Source organism: Penicillium lagena (assembly GCF_028827675.1).
Source record: "Penicillium lagena strain IBT 129212 chromosome Unknown utg000005l_segment0_segment0, whole genome shotgun sequence".
Taxonomy (NCBI): domain Eukaryota; kingdom Fungi; phylum Ascomycota; class Eurotiomycetes; order Eurotiales; family Aspergillaceae; genus Penicillium; species Penicillium lagena.
In genome coordinates, this window is record NW_026623226.1 from 3367219 (window position 1) to 3389972 (window position 22754).

At 48.8% G+C, this 22754-nt stretch overlaps 9 protein-coding genes across 9 annotated transcripts; 6 read left to right on the forward strand and 3 right to left on the reverse strand.

Moving 5' to 3' along the window:
- Positions 1-1639: 1639 nt before the first annotated feature.
- Positions 1640-2384, forward strand: N7510_008120 (uncharacterized protein; the record flags this gene model as incomplete). Its single annotated transcript, XM_056980045.1, has 2 exons — positions 1640-1648; positions 1734-2384. The coding sequence occupies 2 exons, from the start codon at positions 1640-1642 to the stop codon at positions 2382-2384; spliced, it is 660 nt and encodes a 219-aa protein (XP_056833088.1).
- A 3010-nt stretch (positions 2385-5394) lies between these two features.
- On the forward strand, positions 5395-7191 carry N7510_008121 (ferric reductase family protein; the record flags this gene model as incomplete). Its single annotated transcript, XM_056980046.1, has 1 exon — positions 5395-7191. The coding sequence occupies one exon, from the start codon at positions 5395-5397 to the stop codon at positions 7189-7191; it is 1797 nt and encodes a 598-aa protein (XP_056833089.1).
- A 556-nt stretch (positions 7192-7747) lies between these two features.
- N7510_008122 (Zn(II)2Cys6 transcription factor) lies at positions 7748-10288 on the forward strand (the record flags this gene model as incomplete). The annotated part of the gene is made up of 6 exons (XM_056980047.1): positions 7748-7801; positions 7843-7937; positions 8076-8179; positions 8235-9157; positions 9221-9825; positions 9895-10288. Exons 3-6 carry the CDS (start codon positions 8128-8130, stop codon positions 10286-10288), a joined length of 1974 nt encoding a protein of 657 aa, XP_056833090.1. The 5' UTR covers positions 7748-7801; positions 7843-7937; positions 8076-8127.
- A 254-nt stretch (positions 10289-10542) lies between these two features.
- On the reverse strand, positions 10543-12036 carry N7510_008123 (uncharacterized protein; the record flags this gene model as incomplete). Its single annotated transcript, XM_056980048.1, has 3 exons — positions 10543-11459; positions 11523-11782; positions 11840-12036. 3 exons carry the CDS (start codon positions 12034-12036, stop codon positions 10543-10545), a joined length of 1374 nt encoding a protein of 457 aa, XP_056833091.1.
- A 246-nt stretch (positions 12037-12282) lies between these two features.
- N7510_008124 (uncharacterized protein) lies at positions 12283-12642 on the forward strand (the record flags this gene model as incomplete). The annotated part of the gene is made up of 1 exon (XM_056980049.1): positions 12283-12642. One exon carries the CDS (start codon positions 12283-12285, stop codon positions 12640-12642), a length of 360 nt encoding a protein of 119 aa, XP_056833092.1.
- An 84-nt stretch (positions 12643-12726) lies between these two features.
- N7510_008125 (zinc-dependent alcohol dehydrogenase family protein) lies at positions 12727-13954 on the forward strand (the record flags this gene model as incomplete). Its single annotated transcript, XM_056980050.1, has 4 exons — positions 12727-12888; positions 12952-13341; positions 13400-13852; positions 13910-13954. 4 exons carry the CDS (start codon positions 12727-12729, stop codon positions 13952-13954), a joined length of 1050 nt encoding a protein of 349 aa, XP_056833093.1.
- Positions 13955-17847: 3893 nt separating this feature from the next.
- On the reverse strand, positions 17848-18723 carry N7510_008126 (endonuclease/exonuclease/phosphatase family protein; the record flags this gene model as incomplete). The annotated part of the gene is made up of 1 exon (XM_056980051.1): positions 17848-18723. The coding sequence occupies one exon, from the start codon at positions 18721-18723 to the stop codon at positions 17848-17850; it is 876 nt and encodes a 291-aa protein (XP_056833094.1).
- Positions 18724-20048: 1325 nt separating this feature from the next.
- On the reverse strand, positions 20049-20423 carry N7510_008127 (uncharacterized protein; the record flags this gene model as incomplete). The annotated part of the gene is made up of 1 exon (XM_056980052.1): positions 20049-20423. The coding sequence occupies one exon, from the start codon at positions 20421-20423 to the stop codon at positions 20049-20051; it is 375 nt and encodes a 124-aa protein (XP_056833095.1).
- Positions 20424-21889: 1466 nt separating this feature from the next.
- Positions 21890-22606, forward strand: N7510_008128 (peroxiredoxin-like family protein; the record flags this gene model as incomplete). The annotated part of the gene is made up of 2 exons (XM_056980053.1): positions 21890-22007; positions 22080-22606. 2 exons carry the CDS (start codon positions 21890-21892, stop codon positions 22604-22606), a joined length of 645 nt encoding a protein of 214 aa, XP_056833096.1.
- Positions 22607-22754: the final 148 nt, after the last annotated feature.

The window sequence follows — 22754 nt, forward strand, 5'->3', positions numbered from 1 at the left end:
AAGGAGAGTTGCAAATAGGTACTAAGGATCATGTCCAAGAAACACTCATGGATTCGATGACTAGGTGACATACCATGCAGTTTGGCGGTGAGCAAGTAGAAGCCCGATTCAGGAACCTCGCAAAGGTACCCAGACAATCAACTTTCATAACAAACTACAAGATCAGGCGCTATCTGTGGCTATTAGAGAAAGATAGATGTGCCAAATGGTCAGAGAAATATCCCAACCAACTCTACGGACGGCAAGCCGGCTGAATCTTACGTTCCCCATGTCCAAGTGCCTCCTCAAAATACACTAGCGCCTGTTCACCATCCATTCAGGTTTGTCAAAGACACTGTAAAAATAAAAAAGTGGCTTTGTCTGAAAATGAGGTTTTCCTGTGATGATTGTGTCGACAAATGGGTAAGAAAGAGTACCCCGAAGTCACGTCGCTGAGCCTGCACACCAAGCACCAGAATTGGTTTAGGGAAGTTACAAGTTACAGCCGCCACATGACAGAAGGTGATTTTATTCAATCTACCCCATAGGGGGAGTGAGATGAAGGGAAGGGGGAAGGGGGGTGTGGTTAAATTAGGGTGTCCCTAGTATGGGAGGGCCCACCCACGCAGTGAGGACTACTATACTATAATGTATGCTGCGACCATTATGCGTGAATTATAAGGCTTGACCGCTGCCTCGCTGCTACGTATTAGTTGTTTATCAATTAATTCGCCCTTCTTCTGTTGAGCATTTAGATTGAGTTTAGACAGACAAGTATTCCTTCACGATTTACACTTCGATGTGGGACCTCCGTACGTTTAAACTTCAACAATATGGGAAATGCAAATCACGGAGGAATAAATCTCCAATTCAGATGAAACTGGAAAGCCCAACAGATTAGAGGGCATTCTAACTAATAAATGACCAATACACAATAGCAAATATTAATGAGGGGTAAAATCCCTGTATGTGACCTCTAGGGATTCCAATTCTTTTCCTTACCGACCCCTACGATCCCCACGACCCACGCGAAACTCGCCTACCGCCCTGGACCAGCTACTTCCTTCAAAGGGATAGCTAGCGTCCTTTGCTGTAGTAGCGGCCGTGGTGGTAGTCGTCCCCTGGGTGAGCGCGCTCGTTATCAGATTGATGGTAGTTGAAGACTGCTTCATGACGGATACCAGAGTTGACGGCGTAGTAGTGGTGGTGGTGGTGGTGGTTACGGACGACGTGGCCACACTTGTGACAGCCACCTGCCTTGACATTGTGGTTATCGTCGCGGTGGCCGCCGCGGCATTCTGAATGATGCAGGCAGTGGCGACGCCGAGGCCGTCGGTTGCGATCTGAACGGGCTGCTGAGCATTGGGCGAGCAGCCGAGCTGCATCAAGCTCATTAGATACCGGGCGCACATGAATGTGAAAAGATTATTGCCGAGCGACGGCGCGGGGCTCGTTTGTTTGGCAAAGACCTCTCCGTTGAAGAGCAGAAAGCCCGGTGCGATAGACATCATGCCATCGCAATAGGAATCCAGTGCTCCGGAGTCGGGTCCCTGGGCCGTCAGCAAGGGTTGGTTGATACCCAAGCGGTAGGCGTTCGTCTTCGCTAGACTGAGAGCGCCGCTCGCGGTCAGTAGGCAATCCGGGTCATTGAGCGGCACTAATGCAATGGGTGCCTGCTGGTGGACGCCGGCCTGCAGCTCCTGCAACGCCAAGGCGGGCACTTTGTCACCCGGGTTGTCGAGACTGGGCCCTAGGAAAGGGGTGCAGCCGATCGCGGGATCGATCATGTTGGCCAGCAGCGCTTCATCAGAAGCATTGTTGATGACAATGGCATTGGGGAACTTGGCCCGATTGGCAGCCGTGTCCTGGACCGTGGCTCCGTCGGGCAGGAGCAGGTACTGCGTCGGCACGTTGTCGGAGGGACAGGCATCGACGATTGCGAACGACCGCGTGGTCGGACATGTGGCACCACTGTGGTCATTTCCCAGAGGCGGGATTACGAGCTGGCCGTTCTTGACGGCTGCATTGGCGGCGTCAAAGAACGGCTGCGTGTTGCACCAGCTCACCTGGCCAAAGACGTCGCCCTGCACGCCGGGCAGGCCATTAACGCAATCGATCGCCTTCAGGATCGAGGATTGATACGTGTCCAGGCCATTCTGGTCGAGGAGCTGGAGCACGTTCCCATTGAAACCAAACCAGAGGGCGACGCTGGCGTTGGCCGGCAACTTGGGGACGACAGGGGCTACGGGAGGAGTCTTGTTCTTATCGATGACCAGCGGGTGATAGATCGAGATGGCTCCGGTCGCCGGGTCAATCACGGCAGCCTCGGCATAAGCTTGCTGGAGATTGACGCTCTGCGAGCAAGGGGGTTCCAGAACAAACGGAGTGGCCAGGCCGTTGGCTGACAGGGGGTTACTGGGCAGCGTGAGAAAGCAGTTGGAAGCACTGGAGTTGAGCGAGGCGCTCGTCGACGATCCTGCGGCTGACATGGTGGCCGTGTTCGCCTGCTGCCCAGCGCTGTGTATTTCAAATTTCCGGCGCTGATCGGGAAACCAGGGCAATGACTGACTCCAGAATACAGCCACCGTCTGCGCCAGAACGGCCACCGGATGCAGGAGAGGGGACATAATGACGGTATCAAGAAGGAGCGTTGCCAGTTGATGAAAGGAGATAAACGGTCTGCGAACGGTGAAAGGTAAGATTGATCAACAGTGAGTGGGTGCTGAGACGAGCGACTGATGGGAACTGAAAGTCCGACGAAACGAACGGAGAGCTAAGGGTGAGAAAGACAAGAGGCCAACCTCACTGCATCTGAAGATTATGCCCTCCCAAAGGAGATTGAAGAGAGCTAGCTCGCTGATGAATGAACGAGCAGCACCCGAAGACGGTATCTCAGGTCTCTTTTATACTGCAAGGCGCGTATTTGGACTGATGACCTGATCGAAGGAGAAAGATAACATGGGGAAAAGGGGGGGGGGGGGGGGGGGGGGGGTAGTTTAGGGCTAGGGATGGGCATACACACGCCGCTAACAACTACTGAACAATTCGCTGTCAAGAGGGTTGTGTCGATTCGACGGGTAAATAATCAAGACAAGCCCGACGTCGCATCATCTGTTCCAGAATAATAGGGATGTCGCGAGTGCGCTAGGACATTCTGAAACTGTTTGTAGTAGGATGAGACAGCAAGCGTTTAGGGATTATATTATAGAATTTTAGAGTTATAAAAATTTACGTAGAGGGCACGAAGAAGTGTAAGTTTCGTTACCGTTTATATTGCCAGATACTTGTATATAGCGAGGCCGGAGGCTAATAGACTGCTGCTATAGAGTTGGGATATCTGCGTAGAATCTGAGAGACCTAGACGAGCTATAGAAAGCTACTCAAACGAACCATTCGAGCTAAGCTTTAATGAAGCACCCTACAATTTGTAAACCTCCGGCATGATTATTCAAGTAGGTGGATTCCACAAATTCCCGCCCTAGAGCTGGAAACCAAGGCGTCATGAGAGAGTAGACCTAAGCAAAACTAGTCCATGGGTTTAAACTTTGACCTAAAATCCAAACCAACGCTAATAAGCCCATAAGTTTTACCTTCGAACGTAAACCTGCGCAAAAAAATCTATTTTAAACATATTGTCCGCATAAATTTCCGAATTAGGATATATCAAATACTAAGTCAGCTACTGCTATTTCCCCCTGTTTTATTTATATGTTAATATCTTTTAAATTTTATTTTATTTAGTTATTATATTCATTATTTAACTTCGTTTGTGTAATTTATTGACCTTTTTTTAAATATATATTTAGGTAGATAAATCTAAATGCCGTTCTAAATTACCAGAATTAGTGCTAAAATGAATAATATTTCTAAATTACGTGCATAAGCTCTTTCCAACGTAATGGGCTACCAGGGTACATGGGTTTAAGAGTCAGATCCAAATCCACAGTAGTAAACCCATGGATTTGGTCGGGTTTAAGAGAGTCCCTGGCCCGCGTGCTGTTCTCGTATGGACAAACTCCATCCAGGGAGACTTACGTTTGACATAATGAAGTGCCGGAAGCTAATCACAATATCCGAGATCACCCGGCTTTGTATCAAAGAGTAACTATGGTGTGATAGTATATTGCGCTGGGAACTACTTCGGTACTTATTGTGGGGGGTTGGGGGAAGTGATCTTCGATCGTGAAGTGTTTCAGAGCAAGAACCATTCTCAAACCGCTAGTCGTCGGCCAGTCGCGGCCATGAGCAGGAGGATAGGATCGGCGCCGAGTTGAAGGCGCTTGTGGCTTCACGTTCTCTCTAGTGTGCTTCAGCGCCAGCCAGTAACCGTAGCCTAGCGTGTCCCGCCACATTCCTGCGCAAAGCCCGCCTCGATCTCTCTACCTGTCGCATGTCGCATGTCAGCTTGCGGTGGATGGTAATACTGATGCCCGTCTGGACGGGTCCTCTTCCAGATATCTGATTAGATCTATGGATTGAGACCTGCGGACTAGGTCTAGTTTGTTCTGTGCCGTCACAGACCGCACCTCCGTCCCTTGTACGGAGTGCCGATAAAATAAACCGTAATTGATGAGCATTCCTCGCGGGAACATGATCCAGAATCCTGTGCCAAACGGCAAACAATCCCTTTCCCCTCGCGCTACGGCATACTTAAGGTTTGCCATTGTATCAGTTACATGACGAGATGATACACAATTCGTGTGAGCAGACAGCCTGCCATTGTTCGGCATAGCCTTGTTTGTTTCTACATCTTCGGCTTGTTGGCCCTGGGGTGGACTAGGAGTGTCTCATACCTCCCCATCCCTACCCCTCGGGGAAAGTGGACTCACGCAGGGGTAAAAAGAGTAGTTTCTCCAGCCCTTTGTGGGCAGGTTTTGTTTTTCCTGCTTCTATTGTTCCTCCATTTCTTCATATAAAGTCCACTATCTTTCTCGCATTTCGTTCTTTATGGCCTTTGTCGCCCTTCCTTTCTCGAATAATCATTATTGACGCGTGGTGAACTAGTTCCATACGCAGTTTTGCGCTGCGTTTGCCAGAGCTGCTGGTTTCTCTAAGCACTCAATTGACGTGGAAAAGTTTTATCGATTGATATTTTTCCCTACTCTTTTCGCTCTTTACATAATCCGTTCAACCTAGGCAGGCCCTGGTTTCGACTTTAGCCATCCATCGCCATATCTTTGGATTGGTCGGAATCTTTTATCGCTGTCAATATCCTTCTTTTTCGCATTCTGAAGGAGCCTGGTGTTGTTTTGAATTGCAGTGCGCCTGCAACAGTCTTCTAACCAAAAAATAACAACTCCTGGGCCTTGATAACAAGCCTTCACTCTTCTCCTAGATATATCTAGCCAACTGGTCTTGCAAAAAAACCAGAAACTGCCTGTCGACATTCGACCTTATTATCTCGAGCGGGGTATCATGCAGCATCTACTTCTGGCTCTATCCCTTGCGGGACTGAGCAGTGCCCACGGGGTCGAGAAGCGTGATGGATACCAAAAGAGAGCCATACCAATGTGGATTCAGGCAGTAAATGATGACATGGCACGATCCACCATCCTTGCCCTTGGTTGTGCCGCCGCTGCCTTCTACGTCTGGTCACTCGCCTTCCGATTCTCTAACCACCAGCGACGACTAGCCAGCTTCACCGACGATAAGCAGCGATACTTTGTGCCAGCACACCACAGGTTTTGCTGGTTTAAAGAGCATTTAATCTATGCTCCTCTATTTCGCATACGTCACAATCAGGAATTTCAGCTCTCCTCAGCCATTAATATGGGTAACCTCCCCAGTCGCTTTCATGGACTCCTAATCGCTGGTGTTATCGCTATGAACGTTGCCCTGTGTACCGTGGCCACTCCCTATGGATCGAATGAGGTGACTCTTTCGGGTATTGTGCGTAGCCGTACTGGCACAATGTCTACCATCAACCTGATCCCGCTGGTCCTAATGGCTGGCCGAAACAACCCTCTTATTGCCATTCTTAATGTTCCCTTCGACACTTGGAACTTGCTTCATCGCTGGCTGGGCCGCATCGTGGTGCTCGAGGCTCTTGCACACACATTTGCCTGGTGCATCCCCAAAGCTCAGGAAGCCAGTTGGGATGTCGTCGGAATTTCCATTTTTTCGAACAGCTTCTTTATTGCTGGGCTTGTTGCTACATGTGGATTCACAGCTCTGATGCTGCACTCGCCGTCTATAATTCGGCATGCTTTCTATGAGATATTCGTCCATTTTCACCTTGCCATCACAGCGGTCTCTTTTGGTTTTCTTTGGGTGCATCTCGACGGCTTTATTGACCAGGCTTACCTACTTGTCGCTATCATTCTCTGGGCCCTAGAGCGAGCAACCCGCCTGTTCATCATCGTGTACCGCAACATTGGCCGCGAGTCCACCACCGCCACTGTTGAGGCGATGCCCGGTGATGCGATACGCATTATCCTTCGCGTAGCTCGGCCGTGGACGTTCAAGCCCGGTCAACACATCTATCTATATATCCCGGCTGTTGAGTGCTGGACCTCCCACCCCTTCTCTGTCGGTTGGAGCGAAGCTGAGGAGACTATTTCGAACGAGAAGTCGCTCCCGAACACAACACAAGACCTCCTTGGCGCCCCTAAAAAGACCACCCTCTCTCTGCTTGTCCGCCGCCGCACGGGCATGACCAACAAACTATTCCAGCGCGCCGCGAACTCTCTCTCCTCCCGTGTGACCCTGCGTGCCTTCGTCGAAGGACCCTATGGCAACATCCACTCCATGGACTCCTATGGCACTGTTATGCTCTTCGCCGGCGGTGTTGGTATCACACATCACGTCCCCTTCGTGCGGCACCTAGTCGCTGGTTTCGCTGAGGGAACAGTGGCAATCCGCCGCCTAACCCTCGTCTGGATCATTCAGTCTCCCGAGCACCTTAAGTGGATCCGCCCCTGGATGACCAGCATCTTGGCTATGGACCGCCGACGCGAAGTCCTCCGCATCATGCTCTTCGTAACTCGACCACGCAAGACAAAGGAGATACAGAGCCGCTCAGCAACGGTGCAAATATTCCCTGGTCGGCCAAATATCGACGTTCTCGTCGGTATAGAGGTCGAAAACCAGATCGGCGCTATGGGCGTGTTGGTATGCGGCAACGGTAGCTTGAGCGACGATGTGCGCAAGGTCTGCCGGAAGAGACAGGCCCGGTCGAATATTGACTACATCGAGGAGAGTTTCTCCTGGTAGATTGCTTACCATGTTCACGTCTTGTAGAGCAAATATTTGCTGTGATATTACTTGAGGGAGTGTTGATCGAGTGAGAGCTCTCATGCTTTAGCCACTTTTCACTTTTTCACTCCCGTCTTAACTCTGGCCGTTTTGGCTTTATAGCCTCCTCTTCTTGCCTTCTTTTTGGAGGAATAGTATACTCTTCGCTTTTGATTTTGAGGATTCCTTATCATCTCCACTTAGGGGTGTGTTCACGATACGATACCGTCAAGATTTTCTAGTATCGCATATCGTACCATCAGACTAAAATCTCGACGATAATCTATCATACGATAATATCATATATTTGACGATATACGGTATACCAGGCCAGATTGTGTCCGCGCTCATTAACTAGAGATCGGCAGTCAATTCAGAGGAAACCTGGGGGCGGGGGAACTAGTTAACGTATAGCGCCCCTAGTGAGGAAGGTAACATAGTAGAACAGCCTACGATGAATCACAGAGTCTAACCACGATCCAGTAAGGTCTCGCATCCATCTAAACCAAAAATAGGCGTGTCTCACGACTAGCATATGAGGGGTGCCTCCTATGCCACGGTCCCAAATGAGAAGAATAAGAACAACCTAGTGAGTTGACAAGATTTCTTGATACATAAATAAAGAAACAGACCCTACAAAATGGCACGATCGGCAATGACGTCGTCTCTGGCATTCGTTTCATCTTTGAAAATCATTCGGCGGATGTCGTCACCGGCGTCCATTAGTAATTGCCCTTGGGATGCGGTCAAACCCCTCTCCTGTGCTGAATCATCGCACCATAATCAAGGTTTACTTGCCCGATTTCTCTCATGTCCTTCGTTTGATCTCTGTTGTGTACAGTCCCCACCCAATGTCCTCCCAGACGCGGGACCATCCTTCTGCAACCCAACCACCAAGACACTGTCAACGGAATCATGGCAACATTAGCCGAAGGTCCAGAATCGATGGGGTCGTATCGTCGTAAAGGTATTTCATTTATCCCCTATGTATCGTATGCGACTTCCGTTCTAACGACATATAGCGTGTGACCTATGCTTCACCAAGAAGATCAAATGCGACATGGTAAAGCCGACCTGTTCCAACTGCAAATTGTACCACACTGAGTGTAGGAAGGGCTTTGTGAGACGAAGGCAGCGTGCGACCTATCGCAGTTTAACCGATCCATATGTAAAATCATATCCCCGTGGTGTTAGCGACCACTCAAACAGTTTGGAAGCACGGCTGGCGCAAATCGAGGATCAGGTTCATCGGAATATGCGGATTATCAAAACGCCTTCCTTCACGCCTTCGTCAACGGCTGGTCCGCGACAATATGGAAATAGCAGCGAGATCATGACCGCATCTGCAGAACCGCAGCTGAGAGAGGTTCGGCGTAGCGCAGGAGCCTGGGCTCTAGGTGTCGTCGAGCCGTCTTTATTCGGTAGTTTTGAGCTGCGATCCCTCCTGTTGCCTCCCCGAGAAGAGATATCGCCAGTGATTGACCACTACTTCCTCAACACCAACAATCTCATTCCTCTGTTTCACAGGCAGTCCTTCATGGGGCTGCTTGATGACTGGTACGGCAGCCCAGCCTCTCGGAATCGAATCAAATGGGCAGCAATACAGATCGTCATGGCTCTTGGACTTCGAACCATTGAGCCACAAGCGGGGGACCTATTCCCTAGCACGATACAGAGGTCCAATGCACATTTGAACAATGCGCAATCGGCGCTGTCAGAATTGGTGATATGTGACGAGGACTTGTTGGGCATCCAGATCCTATTAGGAATTGTCATTTTGTACCAGAATAGTAGTGACCAAAGACCGGCTAGTGTCATAATTGCATCCGCACTGAGGCTAGGACATCGGCTGTTGCTGCATTCAAGCAAATCTCAGCAATTTTTCTCGGAAGAGGAAGCATTACAGCGATCTCGGATATTTTGGATAGCTTACGCTCTCGACAAGGTATGCATTTCAAGGAGTAAAAGACAGCACTGCTTGTCAAGTGCAACTTGCTAATTGGCCCAGGAGATTTCGATTCGTGTCAAAACGCCGTCTATTCAATCCGATAATGATATTGACCTACCACTTCCTCCGCTAACCTCTCCTGACGGAGCTGGAGTCATTTGTACACGAGATGGACACTCCCGGACTAATGTCTTCCTTCTCCGCGTTCAATTAGCACACATTCATGGTAAAATTTACGACCTACTGTACTCGAACCGTGCCTCCGCTGTTGATAGGCTAGAACGCCGGCGACGCATTATCCAACTGCAAGCGAAACTCGAGTACTGGTATGAAAGCATCCCCCTCGCTTTCCGAATCGAGAATCTCTCTTCTACGGCATGCGGAGAGGGTTTGGTGCAGATGACTAAAATTTATCATGGCTTCCTCCTGGCTGAGGTCATGGCGCATGGCTTCTACAGTAGGGATGCAGACTGGCTGAAGCGCATCAGCGCCGTAAGTACCATCTCGATGAATGATGTTACATTGACCCAAAATCATTTCGGGACGGCGAGAAGCAACACTGTTGAGGAACCGCCGTCACCCTTGGGTTGGGACAAGCTGGTCCAGATCAGCCGTGGCTGCATGAAGCTTTTTCACGTTGCCACCCAGATTGAATGTCTCGCATGGTGAGTCCTAACACCACTCATTATCTCTGGATTCGGATTGACAATTTTAACTATACGAAGGCAATGTAGCTGCGGACACTTTTCGGCTCTCATGGTTCTCCTCGCTAACATGTTCCTCCACCCCTCTCATGCGTGCCTCTCCCAGGACCAGCGCCTCATTTTCAGGTCGATTGACATGTTTGAGAGTATTCTTGGGGCCGTTCGGGACAGAGCTTTTGAATCTGTGTACAAGATGGTCTCGGAGCTTGTCAAGAAGGCCAGTGATGCAGTGGAAAGCTACAATTTATTCGAGGATGCCAATACAGCAGACTTAGTTCAAGATTTTCGTGCCGACTGGGAGAATTTTCTAGCAACGGAAGGGTTTGGCTATTACAATTTCGCGGAAGAGCCGAACCTGTTTACCAGCTCTTTTGATGCGGACAGCTTCGGCATGCCATTTGATCAGGTAGCGCAGCACACGTGAGTTGTAGGTAGGTTTTACCGATCATCTAAAAGCGTATGTGTGTGTATTGTTCTTTTATTTGAATCTTCAGGGTTTTCACGACTTTAGGTCGTATCCAGCCTCTAGCTCGTGTGCACTGAAACAACTATGTACATCCGATGGACGGCTTGTGAATGAGTAAAGGGAGTCTATTACTTATACTCATAAAAGGCCAATTCGACATTTCCGTGTCTCTTTCAGTTTTGATCTAAGCAGGGAAGAGAGAAGCTCTGGTCTCATGCAGAAAAATGTTGATCGTAAAGAATCTGGGGACCGGTGTACTGGACAGCTCGGACAGATGTCGGCAATGTAGGTGCCAGGTTGGCTATCTCCTGCGACCAACCTCTCACGTCCTGTAGGAAGTGCGCCATGGCCATGTTGTCGCTGGAGTCAATGGGCTTTTGCCCGTCGGCTATCTGGCGCATCTGGGTTTCCGCTAAAGTCTTGGAAGTGAAGAAGTCTTTCTCAAATTCCGCAGTCGGCTGAATGGCCCCAGTTATGGTGCTTCCGCTTTGAAGGATGGTGCTCGGCAGTCGAGGTTCCGCTGCCGCTGGCCGTGCAAACGCCACGCCGTTGGCTACATTCAATGTCTGCACCATGACTTCAACAGACCGGATGCCACCAACCACATAGATTTTGATTTTGTGCTCTGAGTCCAGGGACTTTATGATCATTTCCGCCCATTCAATGAAGTAGGCCTCACGCTTTCGTGAAGACTCCCTCTCCCATACCATGCCAAGTTTCTCGTAAGTACCACCGCTAAGTTCCACAAAGTCTATGTTGAGACGTTCCAGCTCTTCACAGACCTCCTGCGCCTCTTTCGGCGTCACGCCGCTATCCTGGAACTCAACACTATTGAGCTTGACGCCAAGGACAAAGTCCGGGGAAACTCGTCGGCGTATAGCCTTGACAATGTCGGAGACGAATCTAAGGCGATTCTCGACCGTCTGGGGACCATACTCGTCTGTACGCTGGTTTGTCGTCCGGGAGAGAAATTGAGCAATCAGGTATCCATGAGCACCGTGGAGCTCAATGCCGTTGAAGCCAGCCTTCTCCAGGTACTCCGCGGCATATGCAAAGCCCTCAACGATGGAAGCAATTTCCTCCTTGGTAGCGGCGTGTGGTTTTCCAAAAGACAAAGCAGCTTTTGGTCCTGCAGAATTTCGGAGTCAGCATAATTATGTGCAGAGAAGGTGACCAATGTTGTCGGACTCACCAAGCTGCACATCCGATGCGGAGACTGCGAAGGGGTTGATGCGATCCCAAACTTGTCGCCCCGGATGTGAGACCTGACCCAGGATGAGACTGCCGTCACTCCTGGCCGCCGCAGCGAGCTCCTCGAATTTTGTGAAGCGCTCCCCATGCAGAGGGCATTGACGAGTGATAATCATATCTCCAACACTATCCAGAGCATCAAATTCGATATCAATGTTTCCTGTGATAATAACACCCCAGTTGTTCTTGCCTTCGCCCCAGCTGTCGCCGATATTAGATATGAAGACTGTAAAAGAGCTTTAGATGTATGCGACTCACCGGCGATAAAGTTCAATGAGTTCTTGTGTTGGGATGCCCCTCTCTTCCATTTTATGTGGGCTCCATGTGGCCATGAGCTCGGCCATAGCGCTCTTCATGAATCGATTTTTAGCCACCTGCCCAGAGGACTGAAATCGAACCGATTGGGCCAATGGCCCAATATCTCCGGTCGATGTGCCGTACCGCGTTGGCGTCATCGTGATAATACAGGCCAAGTATTGATGCTGGCTGTCGCCTTTTGAAGATATATTGGATGCTGGTGATAATCAACAAGAAATCGAGATATTGGTGGTATCGTAGCTCTAGCTGCTGTTCTCTAACTGCGGGTTCAAGGTCCATTTTATACTCAATTCCACTGCCGACACCATTATCATGATAACGCAATGAAACATTGCCACCACAGGTGTCATCCCCCCATTGCCCATCCTTTTGAACTTTAGACAATGAAAATGATACGTGTCGGCGTCCACTGCGTCCTATTCTGCACACAATGGCGGGTAGTGAGGTTATTGCCTCAAGCATTACTCATCTCTGAAGTTGTGGGGCCGCGGCCGGCCTCCACGTTCCACGGCACCACGGCACTCCACGGCACTCCACGGCGCTCAGGCCACTCCACGGCACTCAAAATCCACTCGTCGTGCTCCAAGGGGCTCCACTGCGACAATATCAGCGAACAAATGAGCCGCTACTACATAAGCATCAAAATTGCAATTACCAACGACGACGAATCCATCTTAATCCGTTGGATAATATCACCCGCACGACCATACCTACTACGGGTTCGCGTTTTCTGTCCTATATAAATAGTCATCTGAGCACGGCAACCCTCCAGTGCCTTCAAACATCATTTTAGGCGATCCAAACTCTAATTTGCAATCGCGAGAAAGATGGCAACCAACCTACAAAAACAGTGGCGTGTCACAAGAACAGACCGAACCTGTAATGAACTCCAGCTTGTGGATGCACCCGTCCCAACCCTTGGAGAAAACGAAGTACTTGTCAGAATTCACGCGGTGTCCCTAAACTTCCGCGACTTGATGATCCTGAGGGTAATAAATTTAGACCCCATAGTTGGTGTCCAACGCGAGCGGGCTTACTAATAAATTCGATAGGGAGACTACCCTTTCCCTCTTCATCTACCTGTCGTACCTTGCTCGGACGGGGCTGGTGAAGTCGTGGCGATTGGAAGCAAAGTTAAGCTGTGGGCCAAGGGTGATCGAGTGATTACGCTCCTTAGTCAAGCCCACCTTTACGGCCCGGCCACTCCGGTTTCGATGGTATCAGGCCTTGGTGGGAGCCTCGATGGGACTCTGCGTCAGTACGGCGCGTTCAATGAACAAGGCCTCGTTCGAGCTCCCCGGAACTTGACTTATCGAGAAGCTAGCACGCTTGTTTGTGCAGGTGTTACAAGCTGGAACGCGCTTTATGGCTTGAAACCGCTCCGACCTGGGCAGTGGGTTCTAATTCTGGGTACCGGTGGGGTGAGCGTCTTCGCGTTACAGGTGAGTATGTCCTAGTGTACTTTTGTAAGGTTACTTGCGAGGCTGACATCAAGTCCAGTTTTCGAAAGCAGCGGGTGCCACGGTCATAGCGACCACCTCATCTCAGAGCAAAGTAGAGGCTCTCAAAGAACTAGGAGCGGACTTCGTTATCAACTACAAGGATGAACCCGCATGGGGACAGAAAGTGAAAAGCTTCACTCCAAACGGGCGGGGAGTTGATCACATTATCGAAGTCGGCGGCGTGGGAACTCTGAGTCAGAGCCTGGGGGCGATCGCTTGCGAGGGCGTTATCAGCTGCGTTGGTTCTGTTTCCGGTGATATATCCGAGAGCGGAAACCTTCCCACCATGCTAGACTGCTGGCTCAACAACTGCATTGCCCGTGGAGTAGCGGTGGGATCAAGAGCACAGATGGAGGATATGGTGGCCGCTATCGAGGCTAATGGCGTCCATCCTCTGGTGGATGAGAGGTTGTTTAATCTACACGAAGCGAAGGCCGCATTCGAACACTATGTAAGTTCATCCTGTAAGTCTGGGTTGTCGATATAATCATAATGAGCATTGTGTCAGTCTCGGAATGCAAACTTTGGCAAAACGGTCATCATCCTCGATTAATGCATATCAGCTCGGATGATATGTTGCGGTGTGGTTACAGGCGGTTGGCAACAATTTGTTAACTGGAGCTCATCTACAAACATATATAGCGCCTTTTAAAAATAATTATTGAATTCGGAAATCCAGCGCTATTTTGAGTAGTGTCCTACTATGTGGTAGTTATTCGCTCATGACATCCAAGGAACCGTACGACTGTATTATGGGCAGTGCGAATGAAGATTGCTCGCCTAAAGCGGAGTCATTTAATCATCCAGTATGAATGGGTGCAGTACAGAATCTGGACCTCTTAAGCTACTTAGCCTGTTGTCAATCTGGAATACCCAATATTAAGTCTACGTATCTGAGATGCAATGCGCATCATACAGGACGGTACGGCAGATAGGCTCCTGGATTTGGACTACACGAACGACGTCAGTATTTAACGCAACAGAACTGTCTTCATTTTAGTGCCTAATCCTACACTTAACACCCACTTTTCCTTTTTAGTTATATACCCACCATGCCGAAACAATCTGATTCTATCGAGAATCGAATCTTCAAGGCCCAGGAAGCTGCAAGGGCGTTCGAAATTAAATATCTCTGCATTAGCGTGAGAATCCAGCGTTTCTTATTACTAGCTTCGTAACTGAATACACTGTCGCACACCCGAAGCCCCTCGTATAGCAGCCAGTGAAATACTTGATATCATTCTATGATGTGAAGGGCGTTTGGCGTAATATATGCTGCGACTGTCAGGCCTGATTTGTAAGGCTTGACTACTAACTACCTCGCTGTCGCGTAGGGATCGTAGGTATTGACATAAGTCAAGCGGGAAAAGAGGCCTATACCCATATGTCTCGCTGGCATCCAAGTCTTAGGGGCTAGCGATTAGTCTTAGAAATATACTAAGTCGCACCTAAAGCCTCCCTACGAGTCTCTGTTGCCCGAATTCGTAACACCACTCCAAAGGGGGTATCGTGAGACACATCCCGACAATGATGTGAAGAACTGCGATAGGAATTAGATAGCCAAATCTAGCCCTCGGTGCTAAACTAAACGTTCCACCACCCAGCGCTGCAATCTGCCGCCATTGTCACCCTGTCTCAGCTCATCAAAGCCGTCTGCAATGTCCAATGTGGTATACACCTTCCATTTAGTCTTCGTTTCGGCTTCAATCTGGCGCCACAGTTGAGAAAATGTGTTGTTGTCATGCAGAAACATCGGCGGTCCACCGTGTGGGTTGTTAGCCCACTCACCAGGAGCAAGGGATCCGGCAGAAACGCCAGTTATAAGAGCGCCTTTCCTCGGAACCACGAGATTGACCATCCGTTTTGCCACTCGTACTTGTCCATACCAGTCCCAAAGATGGAGGAAAAAGCCGGAATTCAAAAAAGTGATCTTTCCTTGTAACTTATCCATCGTTGGGGTATCGTGCAGAAAGTCCTGAATGATAAAGCTGGTCTTCAATTTACCTTGGTCATGGAACAAATCAAATCCAAGGCCAACTAGCTCAGGGCTCAATTCAATACCCAACGTATTTTCCGAAGGAGCTCCATCATAAACCAACCTTCTAATATCCTGTCCTAGACAGCATCCAAGGTCGAGGAACAACGCTCCTTCTTTTAATCCGTCTAAGATCCTAGGATAGGCAAAGGAATTGGCCAAATCAAAGTGAAGAAATAGAAATCTCGAAAAGCAAGGATACTTCGTGATGGCCCACCCTTTTTCTCTCTGTCTGTATTGTCAGGTTTCAAACCGGAAAAGAGGAGGTCCGAGGGTCTTCTTACGATCGATTTAACATGGGATTCCTGTTCAGCGGGCAATATCTTCGAGTATTCACACAGAAAACGGCCTGCGTTACCCTTCAATAGTTGCATCAAATCATAATCTTCGTGGTTCCATCGCGGAGCCTTTGTGTTAGAGGATGCCATGCCCCAGCTGCGTTTCCACGAGCTATTATGATTTGACTTTTGGAGGGTTATCTAATAGCTCCTCAGGTCAGATGGATTTGCTGATATTCTATCACAAATTCAGATCACGTGGTTGGTTGGTTGGTTGGTTGGTATTCTGTATGATTTTCAAGCGGGAGCTTCTGTTTATAAGGAATACTGGATGCGTGTCGGCAACTGGCGTCACCACTTTTCACCTGTGAGGCATTTGCCTTTGGTGGAAAAGTCACTACTTGAAAATTATGGAGTTTTTGTAACTTCAATTACAACTATCTCCCAATTCCTTTTTAAGATCCAAATATTCTGATTTTATTGTTTTTGATCTGAGCAGACTCGGCGGCCAAGAATTCTTTGCTTTCACTAATTTACCGTTCAACTTAAGTTATATATAAAAAATACCTCGCAGTTGCCCAGATCTGCGATGGTAAGATCATTAACCATTCGAAGTCTCAAGTCTTACTGGGGCACAATAGCAAGGATAAATTCAGCCACAGTCATCGACCACTTTTCAAAGATTTATATTCGCATTGTAGCGCTGATATCATGATTATCCGGATTTGGTAATTCCATTCGACGCTAATGCCGATCATGCGAGAGCAAAAAAATTAAACTTCCCAGTCACCTAATTTGGTACGGTGAGATCATCATGTTTTTTTACCGAAAGGCCTTGGAAGCCCAAAGCCTCCCCACAAGTTATAAAACCAGGTCCTTCTGTGACCAGGCATAATGGAACTACGCATACGGGACCACTGTCTCGGGAACCCGACATCCGTCATGCTGGCATCCACAATGCAGACTTCCATGACCCTAGTAACTCCGACATGATTGCGTTTGAAGACTGCGCTTGACAGTTGGAAAAGGACATGGACTGTTGTAAATAGATAGAGACTCTTCCTCTGTCTCTCCCCCCTTTCCCAACTTGGATCTCCCGTCGACTACGTACTCAAATTGAATTCTTTATTGATTTTCTTTCTTGATCTGACATCCGGTCACACCTTCTTCGGAAGAAATATAGACAGCAAGATAGCCAGAATGAAGGCCCTCACAAAATTCATACTTTTTTTGTGACCCACGGCACAGGCTTGATCACTTCCGAAGCCTTCTATTTCCCATTCAGCTCCACTTCAAGTGCGAATGAAACGGAATGAAAGAATTGCTTTTACATCTCACAATCAAAGCTAAAGATGATCCTGGGACGGATTGCCTCCAAATAAATTCTGATGGCGGTCGGTCACGGAAATCGTGGATCGAAATTAAGTGACGCTTTTACACGATGCTTCTCGCCGGTCGCAAACATCAAATTTTCGACTACGCCAACATGAAGCTTTTTGTTAACCCACGGCCTTTAAATGTAAAATGGAGTAAATTCGATCGCTTCTCGATAACCTACCAAAACCGGAGTATCGTACAAAGCGGTTAAAGCATGCGGGCGACTAGCGTCCAAAGCATTAAACCTGTATCTGTGCCTTTCTGCCCACCCACTTCGATATCTCTGCTCCAATACCTGGCCCATAAATTTCTTAGTCCGCATTGATTACTAACCAACCAAGTATTTTAAGTTAGTTCGCGTTTCAGCCTTTGTCAAATTGCTAAATGATGTTGCTGTAATACAGTGGCAGCAGCAGCAGCAGCAAGCAGCAACAACAACAGACTGCAGGGGTCCGGGCTGACGACGTTAAAGATGAGGTTGGCCCCCTTGAATCGTAATGATTAAATACAGAGATGAATAAAGCTGGACACGCGATATATTTACGTCTTGTTAATTGATCAATTGATAAATTAAGGTAATTTATTACCAAGTATCCCGTCTCAAAGCTGGCCTTCCCAAATGCGGCCCGATCTCCACTTCAGCCATAATCCCCAAATGATCTGTCACCCATGGCTGCTCAAAGCCCAGTTCGACAATCTGCTTGCATTCCTCCTCTCCCTCTGTCAAGATACTTTCCCCGAATTTCTCGAACCTGATCAACTCAGCATGGCCACAAAAATATACTTTGTCCATTCGTGAACAGCCAAACTGCTCTCGGAGCTTCGTCGACGCCTGCTGTCCCCAAGTAAACCCCTCTTCGGTATCCTCTTCCCCCCTAGCTCCAGGAACGCATCCTTGAGGTTATTGTTGTTGTCAACGTGCAGTGTGCGATCAAACGGCTGGATGGCGTTGAAGTCCCCCGCGACCAGCGCAGCATCCACATGCGCCTCGTGCATATAACGTGCCACGAGCTTCATCTGGGGTGGCCGTAAGGGAGGCTCAAATGCCATGGACTCGAGATGTGTATTGCAGAGGCGGGTCTTGATACCATTGGGACCGAGGGAGACATCCACGAAGAGGGCGTCGCGATCCATGCGCGTTTTCAAATAATGCACGCGAAAAGTGGCCGTAATAGGTAAACGAGTGTCAACGAGCGTAGTGGTACCATAGTGTGTCGTAGCCCAGTTAGTATGACTTAAGTCAGTGAGGTGGAAACGCTCTCTGACCCAGCTTGTAGCAGCGATGGTAGCTAAATCAGATGGTGTACATTCCTGAAGGTGAATCACGGGAGCAGTGGTCTTTGAGAGAGAGCTTGTTAAGCGGTCAAGATAGGTGAGAGCTGACTTCATACGGGCGACGGCGAAGGGCAGCATGAAGTCGATATTCCAGGTGTAGAGTGCGATGTTGGTAATACCGGCAGTGCCCTGATTGTTCTGGTCTGTAATTGTGGACGGGGACTTTGGCATCCATGAAGACGTTACTGTGTCAAATGCGTAGTAAGACTGAGGATGAGGCTCATCGAGATTCCAAGGCACCGAAGCCTTTCTCGAGACCGTGGTATCTTTGATGGCCTGGGCGATAATAGCTTCCATAGCTGCAAATAGTGACTGAGTATTGAGTCGGCGTGAAACGGTGGCTAGAAATAACTTAAATGATATAAAAGGAAAACCAGTAAGCCTGGGAAGAGGGGAAGAGGGGAAGAGCGAGACGAGTGGGTAAAGTACGGAGTGGGTTTGGTATGGTGGCAGCTGTGTCGTTAGATTGTTGATCTGGGGCACACGACGCACTCGGTCTTCAATCGAGAAAGCTGGTGAGATTGCACGGCACGGAGTAGTGGCTTTAGGTTGCCATGTCGTGAGAGTACGGAAGTATGACTGGTTTCGAAAATTGCTGTAAAAGGACATACATTTGCTTTAAGAGTTGACCCACTCGCTTACCGATTACGTTACGTATTGTGACGATGACTCATCGATTGTATCGTAATGTCGGAGTCTGAATTTCCTGTATCCACTAGTAAATTTACTAGATAGTGTCATGTGACAATGATTGAAAACGATGGTATTAAGGTCTAGCTATCATGTCCATATTTATAGTAGAGAAGCGGGAAAACTCTACATAGTGAGATCTGGCCACATCGGGGCACAGTTCCCTGATGGGGAATTTCCAGATGGGTAAGCGGACAGATGCGGCAGCTGGATAAATTACCTCATTATTCTGACACGTAATTCACGACCGAGTCGCCCACCGTACCGAACCGCCCGCTCTGCCCCGTCCCTACTACTATATTTGAATATCACTCGACCACCAGGAACAGCATGAAATTGATAAATATAGTAGATTAATTCGGGCAGTGTGTTCTATTATGCCCGAGTGTATTACAGTTCGAACAGCGCGGCGGCGCTCTCCGAAACGTCGTTTTTCCTATCCCTCTAGGCCCTGCGGTAGTAGTATTATTGGCACAAATATACTCCTCCTCCCACTGTGGGCGCGTACAACCCTCCGATCGATGTCACCGCTGTCTCGGGAAAATGGCTGTCGCGGAAACCCGTTATGCGACTGCGTTTGACAGGTGACACAGGACATAGACTTTTGTAGATAAGTAGAGACTCTCCCTCTGCCTCTTCTTCCTTTTCTCAACTTGGATCTCCCGTCGACCATAGCACTTGAATTGAATTCTTTGTTCGCTTTCTTTCTTGACCTGGCACCCGGTCACGGGCCTAGATGAAATCCGCCTCACCAATCTGGTAGATCTCCTGGCTACGATGTACCTGAGTCGGTGGGTTACCTTAAAGAAATGGCTCCCTTGGCCGCTAACAAAGAAGCGCTGGCAGCTGACTAGCCGGCTTAGTAGGTGCCTATTCAATACTGCGTACGGCTGCCTACCGACTTTCCTAGGCGATTCCTCCTTCAGATGGCGCTAGCGGCAATGATTACCAAGCGCCTTTGTATTACGACAAACGTCATGGCAATGTGGGCATTGGTCGCTTATGTAGACGATTAGGTGCCCGATTGGGAGGCTCTCAGTGGGTGCGAAGACGATAGGGTCCCCCTGGGTAGGTCGTAGCAAAGCTTGTCGCTCATCGCGCGGTAAGCTGCGAGCTGAAACTCCCTCGTGGCTGACGGAGGATGCATCTTGGGGCGGTTGGCTGGATGGGTAACGAGATGCGACGGTAGAGCGGCGAACCGGCATGAGAGGCAGATTCAGACGCGGTAGGTCGGGTTGTAGGTAAAGAGATCGATGGCTAGCGGCTAGTAGTAGTCGTCGAATGGTTGTTCGTTCGTTCATTCGCATGGGGCGCGCACGTAATGATGATGATCAGTATGATTGATGGTGTTTAGGGGTAGGCACGCGTCGCATGGCACACATGGCTACCGCAGGTACGGGTGGCAAACTAAACCGGAAGCCTAACCGTCATCAAATTTGGGCTTGTAGAAGTGGCCCATCGATTTCTGTATGATGTCAAATTTACTAAAAGGATTTGGCCTATAGAAGTCAAACAACAATAACAATGATCAACTATATAATCAGCAGTGCCTGTAGGCTACGTAGTGGCGTCCATGCTAATCCAATCTAAAATATCATACTACGTTGTTGATGTTGACGATATAGCTGTGCGTACGTGCCACTATATATAGTAAATATTTATCCTATACTACCAACAACGAGAAATCCTTCAACCTAGTCCGTTTCCGCTCAAACTTTGGACATAGTCTATGTGGGCCAAACTGACTAATACAGATTAATTATAATCCATTTGATCGATCCCTCATGGAGTTATCCACAAAACAAATCTTAAACGTAAATAACTCAACGAGGAACAGTCAGATTGCAATAATATTAGTATTATTCGAATTGTTTGAGTTAGGAGGATATGCCATGATTCGAGGTAGTCTTAATATAATTAATATTGGGTATGTACATCTATATGGTTGGGCCTCAAGCGTTTCGTGCAAGAGTGATTTTTTGATTATGTGGCCAATACATACAGCGGGCCAATGAGGGGGCGGCTAAATCAATTGGTGTACTCGATATTAGAAGTCAGGTCTGTGGGGCGTCCAGGGGACGGCGACATATGACCCAGCCCAGGGTGGGAGCCCACTCGGTGGGGCCTGGGCGCTTTTGGAGGGGTGGGGGCTGGTCCGAGGACGCGGGGCCAATTAGGAGGGCGAGAATCGGCACCGGAGGCGCGATGCCGTTGCTACTAATATAGGATAGGAGGCGTAATTAAGCGCGGGCAAGCGTTGCCCTAGTACAAATTCCGCGTTTCCTGTTTAGATGTCTAGCCACTGGAGATCTTCACACTGTCAAGGCATACGGAAACTCTCACAGATCAATTGAAGGCCTAGTTAATGGAACACAAGATTAATGAAATCCAGCAAGGACTATCTTGCCATGGAAATAAGATTCAATAACATGGACCAGAAGCTCATATTATGAGGCAGCATTGGACAACCCTGGATATAGTGACGAAAAAGTTCGGACGACTTTAGACCTAAGTCGGATGAATTCGGTCCAATCTGTCATCGATCGAAGTCCTCGCACCCCATTGTTGTTGACGATTATAGCAACACATTAATAAGTCGAACGAACTCGCACGAATTCGCACGAAATCATATGGACTGTTTACAAATCCACTGGTCATATAAGGATATAAAGCGTGGAGTACTCGTGCACTCGAACTCATCCATTAGCGAACCCAGTCTTCCGATCTTGACACTTCACACATCACTCGAGTGTACCCTCAAACCTCAACCAAAATGAGCCTCAATACCGAACTCGCGGGAGTGAGCGACAACTTCTACGACAATGCGCCACAGTCTATCACTGATCCCATCAAGGAATCACTTGAGAACCTGAAGGCTGCGTATGATCCGAGTTCGTATAATCTCCCCATTCTGATCTAGGTGATTATGTAGGAGAAAGTTTTGACGTGAATCTTGGGCCTAGGAACCGCCATCCAAGTTGGTGCTGCCCTCCCAGACTTCACCTTGACGGACGCCCTTGGCAAGGCCGTTTCCAGCAAGACTCTCCTCGCCAATAGGCCCATGCTCATTACCTTCTACCGTGGCGAGTGGTGCCCCTTCTGCAACCTGCAGCTCGCATCTCTCCAGAAGCACCTTGCTGAATTCGAAGCTAAGGGTGTCTCCCTCGTGGCCGTTACGCCCGAGCTACCCACTGAGACACTTTCCACGACAGAGAAGCGAGGCCTTAAGTTCACTGTGCTCTCTGATGTAGGCAACAAGTACGCACAGATGCTAGGTATTGTGTGGAAGATGCCTGAGACCTTGAGACCGGTATTTAAGATTTTGGGGAACGACCTCGTTAAGTCCAATGGTGATGATTCTTTCGAGTTGCCTATACCAGCGTCGTTGTTGGTGGATGGAAATGGTGTGGTGCGAAAGACATTTGTGGATCCGGATTTTACCAAGAGACTTGAACCCGAGACAGCGCTGGAGTGGATAGATACTCTGTAAACCAAGGTAGCCATCCTCTACTGGGAAGCAAGTGTATATGCTCAGCTAGTGGCGTGTTAGTCATTCAATTGTGTCGCCGCGTGAACATATTATTTATAGTGAGCTGCCCTTGTGTCAAGTAATCCTTTTTTTCTCGTCATACGCAGAC